The sequence below is a fragment of the Pristiophorus japonicus genome, chromosome 16, assembly GCF_044704955.1.
Source record: "Pristiophorus japonicus isolate sPriJap1 chromosome 16, sPriJap1.hap1, whole genome shotgun sequence".
In the NCBI taxonomy this organism is placed as follows: domain Eukaryota; kingdom Metazoa; phylum Chordata; class Chondrichthyes; family Pristiophoridae; genus Pristiophorus; species Pristiophorus japonicus.
The window spans coordinates 126,579,402-126,593,118 of NC_091992.1; the positions used below are offsets into that span (position 1 = coordinate 126,579,402).

The 13,717-nt window shown below is 43.0% G+C and overlaps 1 protein-coding gene across 1 annotated transcript in view; it reads left to right on the forward strand.

Annotated features, from left to right (window-relative positions):
- Positions 1-13,717, forward strand: part of aspscr1 (ASPSCR1 tether for SLC2A4, UBX domain containing) — a 250,293-nt gene that overhangs the window by 148,228 nt on the left and 88,348 nt on the right. Inside the window, exons 11-12 of the mRNA XM_070857832.1 lie at positions 1,041-1,107; positions 11,389-11,451. Of these exons, the coding sequence (XP_070713933.1) occupies positions 1,041-1,107; positions 11,389-11,451 (130 nt within the window). The remainder of the gene's footprint in view (positions 1-1,040; positions 1,108-11,388; positions 11,452-13,717) is intronic.

Below are 13,717 nucleotides of genomic sequence, written 5' to 3' on the forward strand. Positions count from 1 at the left end.
TATTGGTTGTAATGTTCCATTGATATTCTTTGCTAAATTACCGCGGCGTTTTCTATTGAATGTAGTGTACAAGCCATAGCGACTAATCCTGTTTATAAAACATGTTTGATCCTTAAAATAAAACTAATTTTCCGCCACAGAGTGATGAAATAATTTGGCAAAATTTATTCATTTCAGGGAAATAATTTAATGTGGAGTTGCAAAGGGACATGAATGATGATGCCATTTAAAAAAATCCAAAGATAAAATTGAATTTTGGTTTAAAAAAAAAGTTGAAACATTAGCAAAGTTTTAAAATAGAAATTGCACCAGGAATCACTCATGTATATGTATATGGTTGTGAATATATAAAAATTAATTAAATCATTTCAGTCAGTGTATGAAGGAACAGGAGAAAGTTCTGGTTTATCCCAAGTACACGTTTAAACAAACTCATAGCTACAGTATTAGTTTAACTTTCGCGGTATTTTCTGACGCTCCTCAAATGTTTTTCCAGCAACAAAGGCAAGAAAAAAAATAACTCACGTGCACATACTTGTGATCCTGTTTGCGAGTTTCTTTATTCTCATCTACCAAGGAGCATTCTTACGAAGAATATTTCCTTGCCTTCCTCGTTCTCTCACTACATTGTTCTATAGCCACATTGTCTTCGCCAACTTGGAAGGCACAAGTTGGGCAGGAGTATTTGGGGTCAGTAAAGTGCTCAAGGATTGCATTGGCCTTGCCTCATCTCCTGTTTGAGATGAAGTGTTGTGCAGCTTTAAAGCATTTCTTTTGCCAGCCTGGTTCAGAACAACACTCTGTCTGGCCAGAGGTATGGATGGGGTTCTCCCTGCTTGAAAGTTACAGGAGCACACCTTGATTGGTTGCTTTGAATAGAATGACACAACTGAACTGAATTAGTATTTTTTATGTTTCAAGGGTGGCAATAGGGTACCTAAATTAAGTGATGTTTTGCTGCATACTATGTATTAATTCTGTTCATGTAACTTATTAATAAACAATTTTGACTTTGATTTCACTTTTTTTTGACTAAATAGGTTGTTCTAAGAGTGCAGTTTCCTGACAGACATGTTTTACAAGGTTTCTTCAGACCCCTCGAAACAGGTAAAGTATTTACTGTGTGTTTGCTATTTTACCTAGACTCTGGCTGACCCCTGTACATGGGAAGGGGAGTTTTACCTGGTATCTTTCATTTCCCATCCCAAGACTCCGACCTGGGCCAGCGCCATGTTTGGAAAGAACTGGTGCCATGCTCAAGACACCTCATTCCTGGTGCTTGCAGCTTCCGATCGCCCTCAAACCTGGGTACAGCTCTTCACTCCACGAGACCTGACTCTGCACTTTAATAGCTCAAGACCCTCACTACCTGCACTAATGTCTTGGGCTAGGCTCTTCTGGAGTTCGAGCTCGAGTCAGACTCTGTCCCACTCCTCGGCACTGCCACTTCAGCCACGTGCCAGCTTGGGAGAATCTTGAATCAAAGCTTTGTCCAAATTGAGGCAAGATAAACTGTCTGTCCCACCTCAAACACAGGTAAGATAATGAACAATATGAAAACATTGTGAGGTGGGAAATGGAGAGATATCTAAAATCCTTAGTACACCTTTATAAACAAATGATATAATGTAAACCAGGTTACCTATGTTTTCGTCTGCTAGCCAGTCTGGGAAAACTTCTGTTTTCCCTATGCCAACCAGAGCTGAAGCTTTCACTGACACTGAAAATAATACGAATATATCTGCTACAAATATAAAGCCACTCAAACATCAGGAGTAACCTCATTGCTACAATATTAATCCTAAAGTATCAGCCATGTCAGTGGGTAGCACACTCGCCTCTGAGGCAGAAGGTTGAGAGTTCAAATCTCACTCCAGAGACTTGAGCACAAAATCTAGGCTGACACTCCAGTGCAATGCTGAGGGAGTGCTGCACTGTCAGAGGTGCCGTCTTTCAGATGAGACGTTGAACCGCGGCCCCATCTGCTCTCGCAAGTGGACGTAAAAGATCCCATGGCACTATTTCGAAGAAGAGCAGGGGAGTTACCCCTGATGGCCTGTGGCCAATATTTATCCCTCAACCAACATAACAAAAATAGATTATCTGGTCATTATCACATTGCTGTTTGTGGGAGTTGCTTGTGTGCAAATTGGCTGTCGTGTTTCCCACATTACAACAGTGACTACATTGTACATTCCATTGGCTGTAAAGCATTTTGAGATGTCCGGTGGTCGTGAAAGGTGCTATATAAATGCAAGTTTATTTTCTTTTTAAACTCCTAGTATAAATGCTGAAAGTACAGTTCACCTGTGCTCTCTCTTGCTACTTTTCCACTTGGAGCCAGTGAAAGGCCAGTTTTTCTAAAATTACTCCATTTTGGCAGTGGACCAACTTTAAAAACCTGGCTATCACTGGCTTAAAAAAACAGCTTTAAAAGTAACGCCAACCAGTTAAAATCTGTGATTTGGATTATTCATGTGGTCATATCACAGACACAAGGAGACGGCAGCACTTGTTACAAGCAGGCTTGCCCACAGCACTCTGTGTTAAATCTGTAATACATGAATAATATCAGTATAATAAATGAAGTCAGATTATTTTTCAGAACTTGGTTGTTTTGCGGCATTGCATGTCTGATGAGAAATATGCTGAATTTATAGTTTCCTTTGTGGGTCACACCTGAATCTCGGAGCTCTTTGAGTACGGAAACCAAACTCGGGAAAACCTTGTGGAGATGTTGAGCAAAATGCTGGTTAACCAGCTTCTGCTTTCATCATGTGAATGTCACCCTGAGATGGGCATAGAGTTGTATAATTTTCATCATCCTGCTCGTTCACCAGCTTGATCATTTTACACTAGTCTTCATTGTACGCAGGTGTTGATGTAGTAGTAGGAGTGATAGATAGTCAGCCATATCTAATTAATCCTGCACATTGAGGTTACCAGTGAACAAGTTAATGTATAAAATTAGGTGATCTTATTTTTGTGTAGAAAATTAGCCTATCACCTACAAAATAAACTGCTGTCCTCAGCCTTCCTTTTGGGAAAATGTGTCAAAGGTGAAGTGTTTCCTTTCAGAGAGGAAGGCAAATCAGAGGGTAGAAACATAGAAACATAGAAAAATAGGTGCAGGAGTAGACCATTCGGCCCTTCTAGCCTGCACCGCCATTCAATGAGTTCATGGCTGAACATTCAACTTCAGTACCCCATTCCTGCTTTCTCGCCATACCCCTTGATCCCCCTAGTAATAAGGACCTCATCTAACTCCTTTTTGAATATATTTAGTGAATTGGCCTCAACAACTTTCTGTGGTAGAGAATTCCACAGGTTCACCACTCTCTGGGTGAAGAAGTTCCTCCGCATCTCGGTCCTAAATGGCTTCCCCCTTATCCTTAGACTGTGACCTCTGGTTCTGGACTTCCCCAACATTGGGAACATTCTTCCTGCATCTAACCTGTCTAACCCCGTCAGAATTTTAAATGTTTCTTTGAGGTCCCCTCTCATTCTTCTGAACTCCAGTGAATACAAGCCCAGTTGATCCAGTCTTTCTTGATAGGTCAGTCCCGCCATCCCGGGAATCAGTCTGGTGAACCTTCGCTGCACTCCCTCAATAGCAAGAATGTCCTTCCTCAGGTTAGGAGATCAAAACTGTACACAATACTCCAGGTGTGGCCTCACCAATGCCCTGTACAACTGTAGCAACACCTCCCTGCCCCTGTACTCAAATCCCCTCGCTATGAAGGCCAACATGCCATTTGCTTTCTTAACCGCCTGCTGCACCTGCATGCCAACCTTCAATGACTGATGTACCATGACACCCAGGTCTCTTTGCACCTCCCCTTTTCCTAATCTGTCACCATTCAGATAATAGTCTGTCTCTCTGTTTTTACCACCAAAGTGGATAACCTCACATTTATCCACATTATACTTCATCTGCCATGCATTTGCCCACTCACCTAACCTATCCAAGTCGCTCTGCAGCCTCACAGCATCCTCCTCGCAGCTCACACTGCCACCCAACTTAGTGTCATCCGCAAATTTGGAGATACTACATTTAATCCCCTCATCTGAATCATTAATGTACAGTGTAAACAGCTGGGGCCCCAGCACAGAACCTTGCGGTACCCCACTAGTCACTGCCTGCCATTCTGAAAAGTACCCATTTACTCCTACTCTTTGCTTCCTGTCTGACAACCAGTTCTCAATCCATGTCAGCACACTACCCCCAATCCCATGTGTTCTAACTTTGCACATCAATCTCTTGTGTGGGACCTTGTCGAACGCCTTCTGAAAGTCCAAATATACCACATCAACTGGTTCTCCCTTGTCCACTCTACTGGAAACATCCTCAAAAAATTCCAGAAGATTTGTCAAGCATGATTTCCCTTTCACAAATCCATGCTGACTTGGACCTATCATGTCACCTCTTTCCAAATGCACTGCTATGACATCCTTAATAATTGATTCCATCATTTTACCCACTACCGATGTCAGGCTGACCGGTCTATAATTCCCTGTTTTCTCTCCCTCCTTTTTTAAAAAGTGGGGTTACATTAGCTACCCTCCACTCCATAGGAACTGAGCCAGAGTCAATGGAATGTTGGAAAATGACTGTCAATGCATCCACTATTTCCAAGGCCACCTCCTTAAGTACTCTGGGATGCAGTCCATCAGGCCCTGGGGATTTATCGGCCTTCAATCCCATCAATTTCCCCAACACAATTTCCCGGCTAATAAGGATTTCCCTCAGTTCCTCCTCCTTACTAGACCCCCCGACCCCTTTTATAACCGGAAGGTTGTTCGTGTCCTCCTTCGTGAATACCGAACCAAAGTACTTGTTCAATTGGTCCGCCATTTCTTTGTTCCCCGTTATGACTTCCCCTGATTCTGACTGCAGGGGACCTACGTTTGTCTTTACTAACCTTTTTCTCTTTACATATCTATAGAAACTTTTGCAATCCGTCTTAATGTTCCCTGCAAGCTTCTTCTCATACTCCATTTTCCCTGCCCTAATCAAACCCTTTGTCCTCCTCTGCTGAGTTCTAAATTTCTCCCAGTCCCCAGGTTCGCTGCTATTTCTGGCCAATTTGTATGCCACTTCCTTGGTTTTAATACTATCCCTGATTTCCCTTGATAGCCACGGTTGAGCCACCTTCCCTTTTTTATTTTTATGCCAGACAGGAATGTACAATTGTTGTAGTTCATCCATGCGGTCTCTAAATGTCTGCCATTGCCCATCCACAGTCAACCCCTTAAGTATCATTCGCCAATCCATCCCAGCCAATTCACGCCTCATACCTTCAAAGTTAGCCTTCTTTAAGTTCTGAACCATGGTCTCTGAATTAACTGTTTCATTTTCCATCCCAATGCAGAATTCCACCATATTATGGTCACTCTTCCCCAAGGGGCCTCGAACAACGAGATTGCTAATTAATCCTCTCTCATTACATAACACCCAGTCTAAGATGGCCTCCCCCCTAGTTGGTTCCTCGACATATTGGTCTAAAAAACCATCCCTTATGCACTCCAGAAAATCCTCCTCCACCGTATTGCTTCCAGTTTGGTTAGCCCAATCTATGTGCATATTAAAGTCACCCATTATAACTGTTGCACCTTTATTGCACGCACCCCTAATTTCATGTTTGATGCCCTCCCCAACATCACTACTACTGTTTGGAGGGTAAGACATCCTGGGACACTGCACTGCATCTTCCAGCACAACATTACAACGTGGCATTGGTAGATTCCTAAATCAGGAAGTTGGTGTCGATGATGCCCAAATAGGGAGGGAACAAACTTGTGTTTGAAGGGGTGTTGGGTGTTGATCTGGAGAACATTGATAACTTGTGTCTGTGTTCTGGAATATTTTTTTAAAGTGCACATCCACGAGTCTTGCATTATGTAACACTTCTCCTTCAGGCTCATAATAACATGTGCAACATATCGGTTGAGACTTGTGTACTAGATTTGACATGCATTAGTTTTTCATATACACAGCACATATTTAAAATCTAAATATTTAAATCACACATAAACAGGAGACAAATGGGAATTCTTTGTAATGAGCTTTTTGTGTCCTGCTCCTTTTCAATTTCCGTCCTTCCTTCACCATCCCCAGCCTTAGAATAAGGATCTGTTTATGCAGTTTGGGGGTGGGGGGGAGCATTCACTTGGTCTTTATAATGTAATCATAAGAAGAAAATCACAAGATAATTACAACTCAGCTTAATTAATCTGTACAGAAAAATGCTAGCTCCCCCCATTTCAGCATCTAAATGATTCCAGAGTTTTTTCTTCCATTGCTCTGGAAATCTATTCCATGTGTTGATCACGCTGGTTGAAGAAGTACTTCATAATCTCACTCTTAAATGTATCTTTTATTAGTTTGAATTGTGTCCCGTTCCCCTACTCCTGCAATTTATTGTAACGTGATATTCTGGGTTTACCTTTTCCATTCTATTCCTACTTGTATTCCTCTAAGATCACACTTTTTTAGACTTTTCCGAACTCTTGTCACTAAGAATCAACCTTGTGGCCCTTCTCTGCAATTCTTCAGTGCTTGGGGGTGTCTCGTTTTACTTTAGGCCCATTGTTAGAGAGGAGATGTTTCCACTTGCGGGGCAGAAGAAATTTCCACGGAGGGGGAAACCAGAACTAGGGCTATAAATATAAGATCGTCACTAATAAATCCAATAGGGAATTCAGAAGAAACTTCTTTATCCAGAGAGTGGTGAGAATGTGGAACTCACTACCACATGGAGTAGTTGAGGCGAATAGCATAGATACATTTAAGGGGAAGCTAGATAAACAAATGAGAGAGAAAGGGATAGAAGATGGATATGTTGATGGGGTTAGATGAAGAAGGGTGGGAGGAAGCTCGTGTAGAGCATAAACCCCGGCATGGTACCAGTTGGACCCAATAGTCTGTTTCTGTGCTGTGAATACTAGGTTATACTTGCATTTTTTTTTTGCCAGTATACAGATAGCTGAATGTTTAAGGAAATGTAATTTTTATTAAATAATGAAGGAATGAGTGGCTCGGAGTTAGAGAAATTGATTTCAGATCAGAGCTGTTTATATGGACCATGTATAACAAACAGACTTCACTATGCATTGTGTGTGTTTTTAACTGAGACTTGTATTAATTGCAAAGTGCAGTTTAAATCAAATCTTCCTTTTCACCTGGATAATTCTGCATGTACCTAAGGGGCTTTAATCCAGTTTTAATCCCTGCCTGCCATGAAATGAGCTGAACACCATCAGCATCTTTTTTCATGTTGGGTAGGATTTTTTTTTTTGTTAACAATGTCTAATTCGATTTTGTTCTGATACAGAAATGTGAATCAAATATTTCATGTATACATCTTGTATGTACTTATTTGAGCTCTGAAGTTGTGACCAGAGCAGCTTTTCTATGACCAGATGCCTTCAGTTGTGGAGAATTTCTCATTTTAAAATGCGGTAAATACTATAGCAAACAGTGTTTTTGTCAATGAAAAGCCAAGCAGTGTACCAGTGATGGCAAGTAACTGTTGGTATTCTTAACCCTTTTGGATACTGCAGTAGCAACACATAGGATATATCTCGATTTAATTTTGAATGTTATTCCAAGAATATATTATGAATTAAAACTTTTATGCAGCACAATATCAAACCTTTATGTAATGTGAAAGAAATTGTGTACAATATGAAAGTTGTAAAGCCTTTTAAAGGGTTAAATGGAAGGTCAGTCATTTGGTGAACTTCCACGTGCCTTTGAAGTCTAACCCTCTCGTGTTGTATTAGTTGGATTTTATTAGAGACTTCCAGTAACGGTTGTTAAAAATTCCTCTCCTGCACAAATCATCAAGTAGTACCAGTTTGCTGGAGCCATATTGAGATACAGCACTTCTGGACAAATAATAGGTTATATATTGATTGTTGAAATACAAATTACTAGGAGCAGGTGTGTTAAATTCATTTTTCCGAAATTATTATAAAATGGGAGTCATTGATGTTAACAAGTATTGAAGTTGCATTCTGAACAGAAGGTATCTTTTTTTTTTAAAAGACGTGCATGTATAAAGCGTCTGACACACCTCAAGATGCCCCCAGTGAAGTGTTTCTGAAGTGTAGCCACTTGTAATGTAGGGGAATGTGATAACCAATTTGCACACAATCAGTAGTGAGATAAATAACCAGATAATCTGTTTTTGGTGGAGTTGGTTGAGGGATAGCTTAGCTAGGATACTGGTAGAACACCTGCTTTTCGAATAGAGCTACATCCACCTCAGAGGGCTGATGGGTTCTCAATTGAATGTCTCAGCCAACGACAACACCTCTGACATTGCAGCACTTCCTAAGTCCTGCACGTAATGTGTCAGCCTGGAATATGTGCTCAAGTCTCTGGAAACAGCAGAGATAGCCAGTTGGTCTGTTCTTTGGCGGTGATGGTTGAGTGTTAAATATTGGCAAGGACAGCAGGAGAACTTCCCTGCTCTTGGAATAACTCTTTGAACAGATGTCCACCCGAACAGGCAGATTATGTCTTTTAATTGTATACTTCATTCAAGAGGGGACATGTTTTTAGTGCTACCCAGAATATCAGCCTAAATTATATGCTTATGGTCTGGAGTGGGGCTTGAACCCACAATCTACTGACTCCGAGATTAGCATGCTGCCTCTGAGCCACGATGATGCATTCAGATCTCATATGTTTAAATTAGGCTACACTTTGAGTGAATTTTGCCATTAGCTGATAGAACATTTTGTAGTAGTTTAATGCTTCATTTGGAGAAGAAGGTTTTCATGATGACTGATCCCAACCTCCCACAAAGTTTGATGTGCTTCGGTATTGATAGAGAAATTCAAAGCTTTCCTGTGAATTTTGTATGCCAAGGTGAGTGCTGAGAATGGAACATTTTTCCCATTTTTAGCATTCCCAGGAAAGAATGGTCTGGTACGAAGTTCCCTTTACTCTGCTGCAACAACTTTCCTAAACCTAAACTTACAAAACAAATCTCCTATTGCACCAAAGTAAAGTCAGCAATTTCCCTTGTCAGTTATTCCTACGTCCTCTGAGTGTGAGATTGCCAGTGAAGTGAAAATTTCACATTAGTTTTTGTATTGTGGGCCCACCAGGAGTTGAGACTATTTCACCTCATTTCGTGTTGAACGTTTGCACCCAATAAAGGGAGCAGACTGGGCTGCATGAGTATCAAAAGTGAAAGGTTGATGAACTAACTTCAGTACGCCAGCCAGTCTTGCGGTTAACTTGCATTTAAACTTTTACACACGAGCTGATGTTCCATGTGATTCACAGGCACAAGAAGTGAAGCTTTTCTGCAGATAAATAGAAAGTGTTGAGGTACTGTTTTAGAAGCTCAAAGTAATTTATTCCACACAGCTGTTATTCCGAGAGAGAACAAAATATCCTCATCTCTCGTCTCGCTTGACGCTTTAATCCAGCCTCTGATTGCGCAAGCTCGGTTTTTAATTGTGTCACGTTTTCAGTTTGGATTATTTAAAGGTTGAAATTATAAAATAGATTTTAATGTCCAGGCCGAAAGTGAGTTAGGAATAAGGGTATTGGTAAGGACACACCTAGAGTACTGCATACCGTTCTGGTCTCCGTATTTAAGGAAGGATATACTTGCATTGGAGGCTGTTCAGAGAAGGTTCACCAGGTTGATTCCGAAGATGAGGGGGTTGACTTATGAGGAAAAGTTGAGTAGGTTGGGCCTATACACATTGGAGTTCAGAAGAATGAGAGGTGATCGTATCGAAACATGTAAGATAATGAGGGGGCTTGACAAGGTGGATGCAGAGAGGATATTTCCTCTCATAGGGGAAACTAAAACTAGGGGACATAGTCTCAGAATAAGGGGCCGCCCATTTAAAACTGAGACCAGGAGGAATTTCTTAGAGGGTGCAAATCTATGAAATTCTCTGCCCCAGAGAGCTGTAGAGGCTGGGTCATTGAATATATTTAAGGCGGAGATAGACAGATTTTTGAGCGATAAGGGAGTAAAAGGTTATGGGGAGCAGGGAGGGAAGTGGAGCTGAGTCCATGATCAGATCAGCCATGATCTTATTGAATGGCGAAGCAGGCTCGAGGGGCCAAATGGCCTACTCCTGATCCTATTTCTTTGTTCTTATAAATTTGACTTGAATTCACAAGTGAAATTTGACAGAATTTGCTCTGCTATACAGTCTACTCATGATAAGTCACTTTGCCACTGGAAAACAATTGAATTATCCAATCATTTTGAATGAAGCAAAATAAATGATGTAGCAGAGTGGGAATTTAGTGCTTCTAATTGAACACTAGCTTATTAATATAAAATTCTCAGCTTTTCGGTTGAATGTTTCAAGTTGTTAGATAAAAATTATTTCAATATCTGCCTCTACATACAGCACACTTGCTACAATCTATGTTCTGAACCATGTGGGAGAAAGACCTAGAGCGAATAAACCTATTCACTTCTTTCTCATAAAAACCAGATCACATTACCTATCATGGTTGAGACTATTCCTGGGTATTAAAAAAATATTCGTGACTTGGTCCTTTTTTTAAAAACTTAAAACGTTGCGTGTGTTGATTTACATGTGGAGCAATACACTTTAACGTCAAGTGCAATGTTTATTATAGTAAAACCTTGTTATTATGTAGTCCTTAAGACCACCAGAGTGTAAATAGAGGAATAAAATATGAAAGCAAAGAGATCGTGCTGGAACTTTATAAATCACTGGTTAGACCTCAGCTGGAGAATTGTGGGCAATTCTGGACGCCAAACTTCAGGAAAGATGTAAATTCCTTACAAAGGGTACAGAGGAGGTTTAACGCGATGTTATGAGGGACTTTAGTTATGAGGAGAGGTTGAAAAAGTTAGGGCTGTTCCCCTTGGAACAGAGAAGATTAAGAGCTGCCCTAATAGAGGTTTTCAATATGATAAGAGATTTTGATAGAGAATTTAGAGAAAAACTATTACCTCTGGTGAATGGAGCAATAACCAGAGGTCACAGATTTAAAATCATTGGCAAAAGATCTGGAGGGGAGATGAAGAAAGTGTTTTTCACTGAGTTGTCGGGATCTGTAATGCTCTCCCTGGAAAAAGTGGTGGAAGCTGATTCTATGAATAATTTTACGTGAGTTGGACAGATGCCCGAGGATGAGGAACTGACAGGGTTACGGACACAAAACGAGGTGTGGGACTGAGCACCACTGCTCTTTCAAAGATCCAGCACTGGCACGATGGGCCGAATGGCCGCCTCCTGTGCTGTAAGCTTCGAGGATTCTCTGAAAGTAGTTTTCAGGGATTCATTAGAATTTGCGCTACTGTTAACTATAAAATAAAGCTCTTGGTGAGACCAGGTTTTGTGTAAATATATGTATTTTTTTCCCAACAGTTGGGGCACTGATGGAATTTGTGAAGATGCATCTGATAGACCCGGAATGCTCATTTTATTTATGTAAGTAAAATGATCACAACAGCTGAATAGACGCAGTCTTTGCACAAAATAAAACTTGGGCCATGTCACTGTTTTGTTTGGGAGGATGGACAATCTTCATGGATTTCTTTTATGTTTCTTGATTGAGCCATGATGGAGTGTAGGAAATGACAACTCCCAGATGATGCAACCAAGACTGGTTAGCCCACCCTCCAGAGGACACCCTTCCATTTTAAATCCAAATCTGGACTTTTGTACATTTTGGTTTTTTTTAAGTCTGATTTGTCACTCGTTACTTGTTTTTGAACAAGCTGTGGCATGAATATTAGTTGCATCACATTTCTGAAAGTTGCAAACATTCTAAGTATTTTTTCTGATTGTTGGTGGATCTCTAAGGATGACGTGAATAAATTGTTTGTTTGAACTCTTAATTACTCATTGTAGTTGAGGCCAATTCTGAAATGTTAGTTTGTAGAATAAAACAGTGAGTCTTATTCTTAAAAATATTTTGCAGTAATATAATAAGCTGGACACAATCACCATTAATATGTACTTAAAGTCCACCATTTAATAATGTCTTATCTAACTAATCTGGTGTTATTAATCATTGAGAACACTTATCAAACATCAGACATTGAAGCATATTTAGTAATGTATTTACTGATGAAACCTTTTTATCCTAATTTGCTCTCCTGTTTGTTGCCTTGTATCTTTAGGCTAATTGACATAAAGTTTATTTCAAACAGTTATACAGATTGAGCGTCCGAAATCCGGAGTTCCAAAATTCAGAATGTTCCGAAATCCGGACATCGCGCTGATCCGTGGAGAGGTCGTCCGGAATCCGGAACATGTTCTGAAATCCGGACATTTTTTTTAAATGATTACCGCTGCGAGGGAGAGGGGAAAACACCAACAAAACATTTTTACAAAAAACAAAAAAATAATATTCACAAAACCCTTAGCTACCGAATTGCTGAAGAAGAATTAAAAAATAAAAACTTTAACGTAACTTTTTTGCAGGTTTTCAACGCAGGTTTTTTCCCGACTGCTGCCCCTGGACCCGCAGCACCACCGCCCGACCCTCCGCCACACCCCCCCCCCCCCCCCCCCCCCCCCCCCCCCCCCACCGCCCGACCCTCCGCCACACCCCCCCCCCCCCCCCGCCCGACCCTCCGCCACACCCCCCCCCCCCCACCGCCCGACCCTCCGCCACACCCCCCCCCCCCCCCACCGCCCGACCCTCCGCCACACCCCCCCCCCCCCCCCACCACCCGACCCTCCGCCACACCCCCCCCCACCGCCCGACCCTCCGCCACACCCACCCCCCCCCCCCACCGCCCGACCCTCCGCCACACCCCCCGACCCTCTGCCACACTCCACCGCCCGACCCTCCGCCACCCCCCCCCCCCCCACCGCCCGACCCTCCGCCACCCCCCCACCGCCCGACCCTCCGCCACACCCCCCCCCCCCCACCGCCCGACCCTCCGCCACACCCCCCCCCCCACCGCCCGACCCTCCGCCACACCCACCCCCCACCGCCCGACCCTCCGCCACACCCCCCCCACCGCCCGACCCTCCGCCACACCCCCCTCCGCCACCCCCCCCCCCCCACCGCCCGACCCTCCGCCACCCCCCCCCCCCCACCGCCCGACCCTCCGCCACACCCCCCCCCCACCGCCCGACCCTCCGCCACCCCCCCATCTCCGCCGCACAGGACACTCCACCCCCCCCAACGCCCGACCCTCCACCACCCCCCCCCCCCCCCAACGCCCGACCCTCCGCCACACACCCCCCCCCCCATCTCCGCCGCACAGGACACTCCACCCCCCCAACGCCCGACCCTCCGCCACACCCCCCCATCTCCACCGCACAGGACACTCCACCCCCCCCACCACCCGACCATCCGCCACCGCAGCACCCTTACCTTGGCCCAGGTGTTTCCTGATTCGGGACATCGGAAAGACATTCCGAAATATCTGAAATCTGGAATGGTCAAGGTTCTGCGGTTTCCAGATTTTGGACGTTCTACCTGTGCTATCTTTCATTTTAAAACAGTCATTAAATTCCTTGCATGTTCCTCTGTCTTGGCTAGATACCTTGTACCGAAGTTGACCTTTATTATCGTTCCCATTTGATTGGTCAGAATGGTTCACCAGTGAGAATTGCGTGGGTTTTAAGTCTAACCACCTTTTAGCTACTCGCCCTGTTAAAGTGGTTTGAAAATAGGTCATGGGAAGAACTTCAAGGGGATCCTAAAATGTTTAGCAATTTTTGTCATTCTTTTCTG